Source organism: Idiotropiscis lumnitzeri, chromosome 14 (assembly GCF_059441095.1).
Source record: "Idiotropiscis lumnitzeri isolate Australia: NSW breed Sydney's pygmy pipehorse chromosome 14, RoL_Ilum_1.0, whole genome shotgun sequence".
Lineage (NCBI taxonomy): Eukaryota > Metazoa > Chordata > Actinopteri > Syngnathiformes > Syngnathidae > Idiotropiscis > Idiotropiscis lumnitzeri.
Genome location: NC_142404.1, coordinates 18,135,850 through 18,151,747, shown reverse-complemented (window position 1 = coordinate 18,151,747; position 15,898 = coordinate 18,135,850). Strand labels below are relative to the sequence as shown.

Sequence of the window (15,898 nt, the reverse complement as noted above, 5' to 3'; positions counted from 1 at the left end):
CCGACTTGAAAATGGCGTCGCAAGTGCATCTGCAATTAAATCCGCACTTTTCCCTCCTTCGGCCATTGTGGTTTAAAAAAAGCAAGAATATATTTAACATTTTCGAATGGTCGCCGGCCGGTTACGACTTCCGGGTGTGTTGCCCCCCCCCCTCACGAGTGAGTATCCAATCACAAGACGCGTTCATCACCTTCAGCGACCTGACCTGACCTGTCAGCGAAAAGTCTCACTGTCACCAACTCGTGATCTGATTGGCAACTTTCTCGCACCTGTAAAATCCCCGTTGAGGACAGAACAAATGCCCGAACGATCGTATCTGAAGGCCTCGGACGAATAATACGTGCTACTTGTATTATGAAATCTGCCTGGCAACACGAGCTAGCTGAATTCTGATTGGATAAAAACTCTCACCTAAAAATACAACACTAGGATATAATATGACATCAATGTGAAGAATATGATCATAATTTCTTGCCTTGACTGTGTAGTTGTGATGGTAACAGGAAAGTACGTAAATAATTTTTGAAATAACCTACTATGCAAGTGTTTTTGCGTGGTTATTTCCTTTTCCCGCGTGAGTCTGCGTAGATTCCTCATTTCAGCGCAGCGAAGTTGCCCAGAGGAGCCTTTGGACAGAACCCAGCAAACCTTGTCCTGATTGTGCTGGAAATCCATGGCCAGACTTTCATTTCCACTTAGAGACCTCAGCGGCAGAAAGCCCGTTCCATTTAGATGGCTGATGACAATCCGATCGGATCCGCCCATGAGGAGCAGCGGAAGCCTGTCGCCCGGATCTTGTGCACAGATACAAAGAATTGATTAGCTCTCTTCTGTTGAGACGTCAACGAAGGGGGCAAAAACAAAGCAAACGGAGTTGCATAACGTCGTCCGACTCCTAAAAAAAATCAAATGAACTGCAACAATGGCGATGGCTAATCAAGTGACATTATTCATCAATCTTTGTTGGTAGAGGAGGAAAAGACGCTCGCTCTCAAAGGTTGCGTCAAGAGGATTAATTGTCTGGCTCCAAATTGAGATGAAACAAAATCCCATTTGTTCGTCCGCAATAATTATCTCGATCTATAAGAGCAGATTCAGTCTAGTTAAGTCATGACCAAAATATTGAACAACCCGCTGCACATCTTATTTCGAGCGTCGTGCTGTTTGCGACTGGGAGGGGAAAAAAAAAAAATGTCAATAAATGCATTTGTCAGAAGCATGCAATTACCCCTCGCTTACGTTTTCATAATTTGGAGGCAAGACGAGCGTCGTTATATCGCTCAAAGCAGAAATATGAACCAATCGCGCTGCTTTCAGAGCTGCGTGTTGCAGATGAAATATTTCAATTCGCTCTGAAGCAAATGAAAGAAGATTAGATCAAGATTAATTCGTAAATTGCACGTTGGAGTTGTACCTTCCATCTGACATGGAGGTGTTTTTTTTTTTAATACCCCGCTGCTTCTCATCTACTGGCCCCGGAGAACTGTATCCGAAAATTGATATTCATGAGCTGCGGCAAGTAATGGTAAAGCCATAGTTCTCGTCAAGCGGGCATCCGTGGATGGCGCCCGGCCGGCTTTGGGTTGCCTCCAGTTTATGGCTAATCATATTCCGTTTATTCCTGCTAGGACAGCAGTCATGTTGATTAAAAGCAGCAGCGGTGGCGTTGTCCCCTGCTACGTGCGCCGTGCCTCCAGCTATTTTCAACACGTATGCCATTGAGACGGCAAGAACAACAATCCAGGCTGCACACATATATGATTGTGTGTTGTTTTTTTTTTTTGTTTTTAGGGCTGTCAAAGTTAAAGCGTTCACTCTGGAGAATTTTTTTAAATTTGCTTTAAAAATAATTTGCATATTTTGCAACGCCAAATTCAAGTACAACATTATATTAGCTCGGAGAAATGTTTCTAAAAAAAAAAAAAAAAAGTCTGATTAGATTGAATTCACTGATTTTACATTCATTCCAAGATATTACTCAAGTAAAAATCTCTTCAAAGCTACACTAAAAAAAATTGGATTCATCGCGATTAATTACAGGAAAATTTGGCGATTAATTAGTTCCATCCAGAGTGGCACGGCGGATGACCGGTTAGCATGATGGCCTCGCAGTACAGAGGTCGTGGCTTCGATTGTGGCTCTGGCCATTTTGTGTGGACTTTGCATGTTCTCCCCGTGGGATTTCTCTGGGTACTCCGGTTTGCTCCCACATTCCCAAAAACATGCATGGCACGTTGATGGCACATTTCGCCAAACTTATCCAGTCCATTTAGTTGTGCCCACAAGCACCGCACTCCTAAACCTAATATGTGGGAGGAAATTGCGAGTACCCGGAGAAAACCCACGCAGGCACCGGGAGAACATGCAAACATGCCGGAGCCGAAATCGAAGCCACGACCTCTGCACTGTGAGGCCATCGTGCTCACCAGTCCCTCACCGTGTCACCCGATTAATTAGTTAAAAAAAAATAAAAAATTAACTAATTGATTCTCACCCACATTTATTTTGGTTGCATTATTTCTAACTGGGCCTTTGAATTCATTTGTGTATATTAACTACTCCATCAATCATTGTCTCGCCATTCAACTCTTGTCGACCGCTCCCACTTCCCTTGTGCTCATTCATTTTTTTCATTATCCTGGCCCGACCGCATCTCGCAATTCCCACGCGGGTGATAGATGTCGTCGGCGGCAAACCGCATTCATCTCGCTCCAGCCACCCGAGGAGCGGCCGAGATGCGATAACGCCGCATAGGCCGTTCATTCTACGAGAGCAAACAAACGTACGCTCCATGACGACGCTGCCCGTTTTCCCGACGTTCCAAAAAAAACTCACCTTGTTTGGCTTTGCACGACGTCTTGTCGGGCTGCAGGACGTATCCTTGGGCGCAAGTGCAATTATACGAGCCGTAGGTGTTGGTGCACGTTTGGCTGCATGAGCCGTACTGGGCACATTCATCATGGTCTGAAGGGCAAAAAAAAAAAAAGGAGCGAGTCAGCGGTAACAAATTAAGCGTGCTCTAAGATGACCCAAATTCATAACGCCTACTTCATCGGGCCTCACTTGAGCACCTTGGGCAAACGCTTGGATGGCCAAGGAGGCTTGTTTGGGACGGCGCCATGATGGAGTGATCATGCAGACGCTTCTGTGACTTTCTCTGAGGACATTTACGCCTCTTGAAAGGTCAGATAACTCCCGTCTGAATCTCTCGCTCAGGTGTCAGGCCACATCATTGTCGCATAGAAACGCGTTTCGGTGAGGCCGCAAAGGCATTTCATTGTCCGGAACTCAAAATGTTTTTGAAACCAATATAATCTGGCGGATCCCCATGTGATATATTCTTCACGTTGGATGCGAGCTTCCGTCCCAAAACTGAAGTTGACGCTCATCGTCGGTCGACGCAAATGTCTCCTTTAATGCTTGCTTCGCATGTTTATCTTTTGAAAAAACTAAAACTAATAAAAACTAACAAACCCACCCTGAATACGAATTAAAACTTACAAAATTTAAAAAAACAAAAGTCAAAGTGAAATGAAAACTAATTCTAATTAAAATTCCCGAACTCTAATAACCCTGCGTACCACGTTGGGAACCTTTTTCAAAACAAAGATCAGAATCATTTCCGTGCGGTCGGGGCTTCAAAGCAACGGTCAGTCGTCCCAGTTCAGGTACGGTTCTGACACCACGTCGGAGGGGGAAAGAAAAACAAATTGTTGTCCGTGCTGTTTCGAACAAGACTGACTCAAACCGGCAGTGATCCCGACACGCTGAGTTTCTCGGACAAAGCAATATACGTAACGACTTCTATATTTTTTTAATTGGAAACATGGTATTTTGAGAACGTGGAAAATCTCGGTGGCGGTTGTCCTGCACAACGGAACGCGGCTTCAGCCCTGCCGTTGAGGTGTGTTGCATTGTTTTTCCAAGAAGTACGCGCAAACCAGAAGCAACTCCGGAGGCGCCTTTTGGCATCGGAATGATATCTCCTTTGGCAGAAACCTGGCTCGCGCTGCATTCTGATGAGCAAACAAAGCCGCGGCAAAATCGTGCGCCGTCTGTTGTGCGCCGGTGACGCGGTCGGTGACGCGGAGAACGGCGGCCGGGCCGCTGCCTATGGACAGATGGTCTCGCATACCTTCCGCCTCCCGCTATTTCACCTCAAGGGGAAGTCTGATGGAGGGCAAAAGGGGAGACAGGCGTGGGCAAGGAGAGAGGAAGTGGGCGGCGGCATTTGAGATTGGTACCTCGGCAGCTCGTGCCGTCCTCGCCGACCTCAAAGCCGTCGGCGCAGAAACAGAAGGTGCCGTTCCTTGTCATGACGCAGCCGTAGCGACAGCGCAGCTCGTGGCAGGCGGACAGAAGCTCTGCATGGGGACACAATGGAGGAAGTTGACTTTTTTTCTCGATACTCCCGTTGCTGTTGAAACGGCTTTTACATTTGTTGTTTGGACTTTGGGCTTTTTTTTTTTTTTTTTTTTACTATTTATGGCTAGCCTGACAGAAAAATTGTCCACGTTGATTCCCAAAAAAAAAAAAAAAAAATCAACAAAATTTGAATTGAGGCAAATTGGTTAAATTTGGTGATTTTTTTTTTAAATTTTTTTATTTCTGTGAAAATGACCCTAAAATCGTTCAGTCTGAGTTGCTGGCCCCCAAAAAAATTAATTAAAAATAGCGTAAACCTCTTTTGATGCGGACTGCATGTTTTTAATGATGAATGTTAATTTCGTGCTACTGTCCTTGCTGCGGTCACGCCAACTGTGACCTTCTTATTGAGCTCGCAGATTGCAGCTCGTCGTCAGCATGACAATGTGAACGACAATAATTTGCCACATCAACTTGTGACTCCCTCAGGAAATGCCAAGATAGCTCCTGTAATTTTTTTTTTTTTTGGTTTCCAGGCTAAGATCAGCGGTGCGATGTTTGACAGGAAGGAAATATAACTAACACCGGCATCGGGAATAAACGGCACTGATGTCGGCTCAACCCTTAAAACAAAGCTTTGATTGGTCCAAAGACTGATAAGACGTTGCTGAGCATTCATTAATGTCAAGTCGCAGGCAACATAAAAGCTTACAGTCATTGTCTGAGGTTTTTTTTTTTTTTTTTTTTTTGTCCTTTTGTTAAGAATTTCAGACATTTATATGCTGCGCCGAGCAGGATGTCTCCTGAAATATAATTCTTTTGAGTCGGAGAATGGCAAAGAATGACACTGAAAGCATTCCTTAGCCTCTTCTGAATGAACGGCGACATTTTTCATCATTGTAAAGCAACACTAACTCATCATGACAGCTCCAAATTATCTTTGATTCCCTGAAAAAAAAAAAAAAAGCTGATGGTTGCCATGGAAACTCTGGCAAACCTTAACGTATACAATTTCAAAGTTGAAAGTTTCGGACCTCTGCGGAGAAACTTAGAAAAGTAACTTTCACGCTATTTTTTTTTTTTTTGTTATCGCGGAACGGAAAGACTTTGCGGCGTGCTGCCGCGCAGCGAAGGTCACGCGATGATTTGTGGGCAGCCGCCGATCTCCCGCTGTCCTGACAATCTTAGTCAGCGTGTTTTTATGTACTCCAGTCTAGTGCTCACCCCGGACAGCTCATAAATAAACATCAGGACCGATGCCAGACATGTTCAGTTGACTAATTAAAAAGTACTTTTTAATGCACCGGGACATCGTTGCCGATTAAAGTCAACGTTGACTCTCGGATTGTTTGGAATTTGAGCCGTGGGTGAGAGCCAACAAAGAATGTCAAAAGGAAACCACAGCAAAGATCGTTCACTTATTCACGACCAGGCGAGTAAAAAAAAAAAAATAAAAAAAAAAAATAAAAAAGATCTTTGACGTCTTTAGCCGTCAATGGCAGTAAAAGCGTTAAGTGTTAAGTAAGAAGGTGGGATGTTTGTCCGTTTCTCTGCATGTCCATCGTGAAGGATTTTCATTCATATGGCTTCAAAAAAAGATGTGTAAAGCTCAAAGATAAGAGACGTTAGTCGCTAGCAGAGTCCGAGTAAGCGTAGCCGAGCCGCTAAGAGGTTCGAAATGGACACTGAGGTGATGTTTAATTTGCTTAAAAGTCTCAAAGCAGATTTGACGGCTAATAAGATGAACGTTCATTTGGGGGCAAAATGCCGGAAATTGGCAAACATTGGCGACCCTGAACGACCTTTACCTTCAACTTTGTTAGTTTAAAGCAAAAGTTTGTTCTTTCATATTTCCGAGAAATGGCAAGACACTCAGCAGGCATTTTTCTTCGGATTCCTCCGAGATCACAATGTAGCCCGAGCCCGCTTTTCCATTGAGAGCATCTGCCACCTTTACGACCTTTTTCAGGACAATTAAGACAACCCAAATGATTTGCAGCTTGAAATGAAAAGTGAGCGAGATTCTCGATGGCGCAGGCTGCCAAAAATTTTCAGCAAGCAGGTGGAACTGATGCTGACGCCTTCCAGGTTCAGGAAGTTTCCCATTCGGAACGGGACTGCCGCTACCTTTTACGTTCTCCTCTTCTGTTGATTGATGACCTGACGGCTTTTCTTGTGACTGATTTGTTTTATATGGAAAAAGACGGCAAAAAAAAGACGGCAGTCTCACTCCGCCACATCTGACACGGGAGCAATCCCATCGTCGCTGATCCAAAAACAGGGAAGGTGGCTTTGCCATGAAACAAACTCTGCAAATTCATCCATCCTGTTCCTGCGCGCCATATCCTGCTCGGGGTCACAATGGAAGCTGGAGCCAATCGCAGCTGATGGCCAAAAAGTGGAACACGCATCGTTTTCACTTTCGACACCGAGGGACAAAAGAAACGTTGAGACTCGCGCCCGAGTTCAGGCAGGTCGGGCTGCCCGATCAGGAAAAAAAATATTCATCGCGATTATTTTAGTCATAATTGATTACTCACGATTACTCACATGATTTTTTTTTTTTCGGCAGGGGGGGTACAAAACGAAAGAAATGCATGAATGGAAACAATATTGAGTTAATAACAATATTTTATCTTAAAATTAAAAAAAAAAAAAAAGAAAACATTTGAGTACGGTTTCCTTGTATTAAAACTTGCGATACAGAAACTGAATGAGACCTGATGAGTCAAGCAACCAAAAACATTGTATTGTAATCAAATTTAAAAAATAAATAAAAAAAATAATAAATGAAAATAATAAATAAATTAAAAAAAAAATATATATATATATATATATATATATATATATATGTATATGTATGTATATATATGAAGGAGGCACAGTGTGCAGTCCACATTTTGCAAGTGTGACGCTGGACACATTAAATCTCCCAAAATAATCCAACCACTTGCTGTGCGGCAATTTGCCTGATGCATTACAGTCGACTTTTCAGGTACACACTTTTATGAATTTACATATATTGAAAATGGAGATCCTGGAAAGCATGTTCAAGTTTGCCATCATATTTTTGTACTTGGAGCCATAATTGTCCAAAAATATGCGTTCGCTCCAAGGAACCAGGTAAAATAAAGAATTTTAAAAAATAAATAAAAATCACATAAGAGTCGAGCATTGGTCCAAACGGATGGCCTCGCGTGAACGCAAAGAGCGGCACTGTTCATGAGCCATCGTCAGGAGAAAACACTCAGATGGCCCCATCTGGCCCAATTATGGCTTCCATTCAATTAGAGTCACGGAATAACTACTTTCCCAAAACTCCTTTTACAGTCACGCCGGATTATTGATGAGGGACTTGAGTGGGACGCGAGGGCACCGAATGAGATGCACCCACGGCCGGCTCAAGGACCTTCCTGAAGAGTGGCTTTCCCCGGCTATTAATTAGCACATTTCCCCGTTTTGTTGGTCGGAAGCTGGAGTTGGTGTCCTCGGGAGTGACAAGATTGATTTCAACCAGCATGGAATTGGGTCGAACGTTCCCAAGGGGTTCCAAAAATCTCAAATTCCCAGAAATAGACGGCTAATATTTTTCTGATTAGATGGAGTGTTTTGGTCACCTCACCTAAAAAAAAAAACATTTAATTTTAAATCAAAGTGAAGAGAAGCATTACAACAAAATGTCTTTGACACACCACAGTATTTAGAAAATAAAAGATTAACAAGGTTTATTCATTAAATTTTTTTTCAAATTCGGCGGGCCGGATTAAAACGTTTAACGGGCCGCATGTGGCCCCCGGGCCGTAGTTTGCCCACACCTGTTTTAGAATTTACATCTTTAAAAAAAAATCATCAGGTATATAATCGGTGCGTAAGAAGACTCGGCGAAGAGATTTGAGAGTACGCTGCCACTTCCTGATACGGCCTCAAATATTTGCGGGTGTCAAAATCTTCAAGCGAACAATCCATTTTTAATTGCAAGCACTCCAGAGGAAGGACATGACACCAGACTGTTTCCTCAAATCAGGGGGTGCGCTGACATGGATGACGATATCTTGACAGTGCGCGAGAACAAAGCCAGACGCATGAAATATTGATCGGCGCCGTCTTCCCGTGTTTGTAGTGCCAAGCCGAGCTTGGCGTGAGACTCGCGCCGCGCTTACCAGGATAACAAGACACTCCGTGTAAAAAAACACGTTCATTCAAAAGCAGCAATATTGGAGGCGGATGCATGGAATAAAACACTCGCAAATGCCAAGTCGATCTGCTCTTGCGGGGGGGTGAGAAACCTAAAAATGACCAGCAGAGAGACTGCTTACTGTAAATATTCCATTATCGGCGCAACAGTTTTCATATCCGACAATCTGCGTCTACAAGCGTGCCTGAAACATTAGCAAGCTGAGAAACATTGAAAAAAGTATCATTGAGAGCTTTCTGAATAGTAAAAGCAGAACTAGCATCCATTATTAAAGGCGGAGAGAAAATACGCCGGATTGAACGTTAAGACAAAAAAAAAAAAAAAACTTCCAGTGGAATTTTACTGCAGCACGTTTCAAAATAGTTGGATGCCGAATGTTTGAGCCCAGGGACAAATGAAGTCGACTTGAAATAATTCCCAATGTGAACTAATTGGGAGATAAATCGCCTCTCGGAAACAAAACGAATTTGAGAACTTAGGATGCGGTGTACTCGAGTTCGTCGAGGCGCCGGATCGTTTCCCTTTGCGAGGCAGATTGATTTGTGCGAATACAATTATCCCTGATCGCAAAAAAGTCCATCTTGCCAGGCATCAAACTGATGGACGTGCACATGAGCACATCCATCAACTTTATTTGAGGAGAGCTTGCGAAGGCCGAGGATGACGTTGCTGATTTTTTTTCAAATTTATTTTTAAATCCAGCATGCGGACCGAGGCCTCGGTCTGGCATGGCCGCTTTAGAGCGCCTCATTGTCAGCCATGAGTGCATTTTGGAAATTTGGAAAGTCTGTCAATACAAGACATGTTTTTTTTTTTTAATTATATTATTTACAGGAACTTTAAAGGGGAAGTCAACCCGAAAATATTTTTGGAATAATTTTCAATAAAATGTTCCATCTGCCATCACTAGTCTAAACATAGCATTCTGCTTAATATTGCGTTTGTGGAATATGAGTCAAGCAGTAAAATCCAACCGTTTTTGTCCATCTCAGGGGGCGGCCATTTTGTCACTTTTGTCGACAGAAAGTGACAACACAGTTGCTCAGGGCTCACGACCAATCATGCCTCAGCGTCAGAAAATAAGTGAGCCTCGATTGGTGGTTACCTGAACCCTGAGCAACTGTGTCGTCACTTTCATGGCGGCACAAAAACAGGTGGATTTTACCGCTTGAATCACATTTCATCAACAATATTAATCTGAATATTTTGTTTTGACTAGTGGGGCTGCATAGAACATATTTTTGCAGAATTCTTTTGGGGTGGACCTCCCCTTTAAGGATTTGCTATCATACACATTAGACAACTGAAATTATTAATCGGGCCGCCTAATGGTCAGTGCGTGCACGGCCCACTTTCCGAATTCTCCGCGTTTCTACGGAATATTCGTCATTGAGGTCACAGTGGGCGGTGAGGAGTTCACTTGTCCTGGCACGTTTCTCACGGTAGGTGTGGGTAGCTTTTAATCCTGTGGGGGTGGAATGCGCCAAAACCATCAGCGATTGGAGACTTGCTGCCAAAAGGAAGGGCGCATTTAAATGAATTTGCATGAAACAGTCAGCAATAATAATACGGCTTCAGTCACTATGCTAATATTCCAAGCGCTGCATATTAATTCATTGATTTCATTTCATATTGAAGCTGTGTTTATGTGATACCATTGCACATTTGTGACACCGTCTGCTCCCACGCACATTTCCATGCATCATTAAGTCTCGGTCATGACATGTTGAGGCTGTTGCCACTTAAGTCGCGGACACTATGGCTTGCCTTTTTCTGACACTTAGTAAATATTAATGTGGAGTATTTCCTCACAAAGATCAGCGGCAGGGCTTAGTAGACAAGTGTTCAGACTTGTCCAAGAAGGGAATTGTAAGTCATGTTAAGAAGTTAACATTCTTGGAGCAGTTGGAGTTGCTTGAGCGGAATGGGAAATGGACAGGCAAAATATGAGTGCATGAACGAATATTGAAAATCCTATTCAGTATTATTTTGTTGTATTGCACTGGAGAGGGGAGCTCTCTAATCTCGTTGCACACTTGAGTACAATGACAATAAAGGGATTTCTGATTCTGATTCTGATATGCAGAAAATCAGAGCAAAGTGGCTCATCATTTTTTTTTTCCATTAAGATACAAATTAAAATACAAATTCTTAACGATGAAACTGAATTCCAAGAAACTGATTTCAGTAGAGTGCAGCCGTGAAATTCCTTTTTTTCCCGTGAGCACGCTTGAGACTCAAAACACTTATAAACTTTTCCCATCAAAAATGAAAATATCAGGAATCCATTCCAACATCACCAAAACACCATTTTTTGTATATTTTATAAGGAAAATAGTCAAATGAATCAGTTTGTGCGTCATGATTTTCTTTGAATTCAAAATAATCACACGGACACAACAAAGAAGAGTCATAAGAGGATAAAGAATGTATGCTTGAGTAGTGCGATATCACTTGGATCGCTTCGTTTGTCACTTTAGGTGTTATAACACCGCCACCATTTATGCTCATTTTTAGCCTGCTTATGTTGCTTTAAGCAAAAAAATAATAATAATAATAATAAAAAAAGGCTAATTGACTGAATGATTTAAAAACATAAAAATAAAAGCCACTCGTATCTCAAGGCGCATTTTGTATCGTCATATATTAAGACTTAAGACAGCAATATCACACATCCGCGGTCCGCTAAATGACGCAAATGCCACATGACCAAGCTCAATATGTTACTAATGATGAGATAAGTCTTTTGCTTCGAAATTAGTTGAGGCTTAAAATACCAACGTCTCAATTAGCGCATTGTGTAAATGTCACTGGAGGAAAAAAAAGGCGTGACAAAGTCAACGCGTTACAAACGACGTTGGATTTACCATGGCTTCCATTCACGTTGTTTCAATCAAACCAATTTTGCAAAGTCGGAGAACGGGAGGGTTCAATGCGTTTTTTCAAAATGTTGTAAGGTATCACGCAGATGAAGGGAAGGATTGTTAAGAAAGAAAAACAAAAAAAAACAAACCAAAGCGCACATCATGCAGCTAAACGAGGCCAGGTTAGAATGTTAACCTTTCAAACCAACATTTGTCGACTTCCCAACTCTTCCCTATCCTTATCTTATAAAACTAGAAGACAGCAAATGACAGCAAGTAATAAAAGGGACCAGGAGCTTTAATAAAGCTCAGACTCACGTTTCCAAAAGCAGAAAAAAAACGGCATTTAATCAAAGGCTTGATTTGTGTGATTTGAAAAGCAATATTTAACCAAATAATGTATAGCAATGAGCCACAAAAGAAATGATGAGTAAAATATCAGCTTACTTACAGCCCAGCTGAGTCATTTCCTGTGCCGTTCAGCAGGCGGCAATATTAATGGCGTCACGCCGTGAGCAACGTTGGCAATTTCGTCGTTACAGTAAATGCGAAAATGTCTTTTTTTAGAAATATTGCTCAGAATTCGGCAGGAACACATTCAAATGTTCATTCACGTTAACGTACGATAAATAAAGGATTTATAAACTTAAAGAAATTCTTATGCAAATAATGTCGGCATAACGCACTTGAAAAAAATATCGACAACAAACACATTATTAAGTGGTAAAAGTTACACGTTGGAGTAATGAACTCTGTGTTCATAAAATTCCATCTGTAAAACAAAACAAACAAGGAAGTCAGCTGTGTTCACACCCACAACGGCGCAAACACCTATTTCTAAAAAAAAAAAAAAATGCTCACAATTAGTTATTTTGCACCACACTTGCGCTGTGCATGAAAGTGAAACCAAAATGATTCATCTCATCATCAAAATGATCTAAAAAAATTTACAGTCATGAAATATTTTTGATGGTGAATCTTCATCACGCAGATGCCAAGTGTGTCACTGGGCCTCGTTTGAGCCACGCCCCCAAAAATTCTGCTCAATTCTTCTCAGTCCTCCCACGTTTTCAGCACTTCTCTTCAAAACCGTACCGCATGTATTTAGAAACCAATCGTGAAAATGACTTCTTTTAACGTGAACTTGAAGCGCAAAGCCAACGAGTGCCGATTGAAGTCCAAATAAGAGCCACGTGCCCTCGCGTGGCCATCGCGGACATGTGACTGGATTCAGCACGTTTCTTGAAGGTGAATTAAAAAGAGTTTGGTGGTTTTCCATCTGGGCACCTTCACTCAAGTCCCCCTCGGGATGTGCGCATGTATATTCATAAGCGGTGGGCAGGAGAGGAGTGGGGGCGGCTCGTCAGCGGCGGTGTTGGAGTTTAGTACGAGACTCAGCTGGTTGTCGAAAACTTCTCCTTCGTGACCTCAATTGGGCAAACGTGTCGGCCTCTGTCCGTGGGACGGCGCGAACTGTACATGCGCGCCGTCCCCGTGTGAACCGGAGCAGATGGTTGGCACCACGCTGTCCCAGGTGGCCTTAACGTCAAATTATTTCAAGCCCAAAACACACTTGCACTGGGTGGAATGCACCTCGGTGGTACTTATTTTGAAGTAAATAAATTGTGTTGCATTTGGATGTGGCTAGGGAATATTCTTTTTTTTTTTTTTCAATGTTTTGGTGAATTTCGTTGAAAAATGCTCTGATTGGATATTAAAAAAAAAAAAAAAAGAGATACCACAAGTGTGCTTGTGCTTGCACTGTAACTTCCACTAACAACCCAGGCTAAAGTTAGCTCCTCCATGTCTCTCCGTCGCGCTGCATCTCACAGTACTTCCTTGACACCAACTCCTATTCCGGTGAAAAATTGTCAATCAGTAAATTTGTGAATCACGATTCGTGTCACGCGATTGTGTTGTGAGGGAACCGTCACTTTGCATTCATTAACCAGGCAGCCAACAATTAAAAGCGCCATTATTAACGTCGTCAGCACGACAAAATTGTCAGTGTGCAAAAATAGAACTTTCATGGCACTGATTTCAAGGTAAAATGCAATTGCGCTGCACTTTTTACCTCGCTTTCACGTTGGCATATAAACATTGGTTGCTCATGGAGAAAAAAAAAAGTTGTTTGTGGAACGCTTTGATGCAAAAGGCTCCCGAAAACAGTATGAAAATGTCCCTCCGCTTTTTATCTCAGAGAAGGTATCATTTTAATTATTATAATAATAAGAATAATTAGGGACAAAAAACTCTTAATGGTAAATAAAGCATTTAGTTAATTACATTCTCATGCAAATGAGGTTGGCATAGCGATACAACAATTTTGTTAGTAACACACAAAATGACATCTGTATATCAAACCGTTGGCCGGGAAGCAAGTCGGCTGTGTTCACACCCACAACGGCGCAAACACCAATTTCTAACTGCGCTTGTATGGGGGGAAAAAAAAAGAAAGAAAACTCCCACTGACTGAATGATATTTTTTTTTTTATCGTTATCCGCATAGAGCAGTCATTTGGGTGGACTTGATCCCACGCTGGCTGCATCAAAGTCAACCGAGTGAACCACTACACGCGCAATGACGGAAGGTCCTTTCAGTTTGGGGGAATGGAGCACCACAGGGAGCTGTGAATCAAAGTCGACGTTGTCATTGCAAGCGCCACCGCCAAGGAAAAGTCCAGCGTGACTTTAGCCATCAAACGAAGGTCACGGCGAGCACCAGGAAGGACCTGGCAGGAAGCTCTTGGTCTTTTTTTTGCTGGTTCAGACAGCAAATTTCACAAACTTTGGCAAATTTCCACCGCAGCCTACAGTTGCATTGCGGAGCGTGACATTGTAACAACTAGTTATGACGAGTTCAAATGCATCCCATTCATAAAATAAAATTGCAGAGAAAAGCAGCGTCATTGAGAACTTTAGCTGCACTGATTAAACCAAATAAATCTATGCTCATTTTGTTTTATAATTGGAAAAAAAAAATAGGAAGCAAAAGCAGAAGTTGAAGATATTCGATTATGGGAAACAAATGTAATTCATTCTCCAAAACAATGGCAACATTCATCATGGAGTGTTTTAATTACTTTTTTTTTTTTAGAGTGTATTAAAAAAAAAAACTGTGCAAGCCACTCCATTAAGAGTGTCGGCCATAAGCTTGACGTATGTCTTCAAGGCCTACATCAACTAATGGACCCGTTTTAATAGCTCAGAATCTAAAACGTAATAAAGATCACTTTGCATTTTGTGCTTCGGCAACTTGGCTCGCAGCTTTTGCAGTATTTTAGAATGTTTGATTTTGGGGAAGGACTAAAACACAACAAATAATTGCATCAATTATATTTTTCAGGGGTGTTTTTTTCCATGTTTCAATGATTGCAGCCCTGTTCACTTTTCGACTTTTATGTCAGGATTTTTGTGTGTGTGTGTGTGTGTGAAGCTCTCAAGCATGGTGTTGTGATTATTTGACATCCGATTTAAGATCAAACTGAATTCATCAACTACCCAAGTGGGTAAGACAGATCTCACTGGTATGAGGAAAGTTAAAAAAAACAAAAAAAAAAAAAAACATTTATGCACCAAGTTCGTAAAACTCTTGCACAATAAAAACAATTTTCAGATTATTCTGATTACATGAGAAAATGAACACTTCGCAATCTTGCAGATGCAGACAAACGCTGATCTGTTGATATTTGACCAATGGTTCGCTCTGGTGGAGCCGCAACGAAGAAGACTCTTTGGTCAGTTCTTACCTCGACAGTGGACTCCTTCATCGTAGCCGTCGTCGCAGTCTCGAGCTCCGTTGCAGAGCTTGTTGAAATGAATACATTTTTTCGTGCCGATGCACTGTATATGGTTGAGCGGACATCTGATCACGACTTCTCGTGCGCCTGGAAAAGCAAAAAAGAAAAAGGCAAGTTGTGTGTTTATTTTTGACAAACACACACACACACCAAGATGCATAAAGTGCGTTTCACAACAGTAATTTACAATTATTGGTTCATGTGTACTCGGGGTTAAAAAAAAGCGAAGCATGGAGAGTCTCTGTGACCAAATTTTTCCATCGCAGCAACTTGGTATATTCTCGAGGGAATAACGGCCACATGCGCCAGGTGTGAGTCGGCGATTGCAATTTGTTTGCGATCGTGCTGCGATAGGCTGGCAACCTCGTGAGGAGAAAAAAAAGCGCAATACAATTTGCATTTCTTTCCAACTCGGGCAAATATTTTCTCCTCTCAAAGGATAAAAGAAAACCTTTATACGAGCCGCAGTAACCTGAAGGGTATGCAAATCCGGTTCTACTTCACAGCCTTGCACATTGCATCGCGCAGATGTTTGCAACAACACATGAACTCTTTTTAAAAAAAAAAAACTGCCAGTCGGGTGCACAGCAGAGAGCAGCTGTTTAAGGATTCATGAGGCGCACGGGTGACCCTCACTCATGCGGGAGCAAGTAAAACCCAGCTGACCAATGTGT

At 42.2% G+C, this 15,898-nt stretch overlaps 1 protein-coding gene across 2 annotated transcripts in view; it reads right to left on the bottom strand.

The window, feature by feature from the left end:
• LOC148323843 (low-density lipoprotein receptor-related protein 1B-like) overlaps positions 1–15,898 on the bottom strand; it is a 185,633-nt gene that overhangs the window by 108,752 nt on the left and 60,983 nt on the right. For both annotated transcript variants that reach the window (XM_088315974.1, XM_088315976.1), the window contains exons 3-6: positions 15,174–15,311; positions 4,245–4,364; positions 2,836–2,964; positions 537–794 (exon numbers count right to left, since the gene is read on the bottom strand). In XM_088315974.1, coding sequence (XP_088172100.1) covers positions 537–794; positions 2,836–2,964; positions 4,245–4,364; positions 15,174–15,311 — 645 coding nt within the window. The remainder of the gene's footprint in view (positions 1–536; positions 795–2,835; positions 2,965–4,244; positions 4,365–15,173; positions 15,312–15,898) is intronic.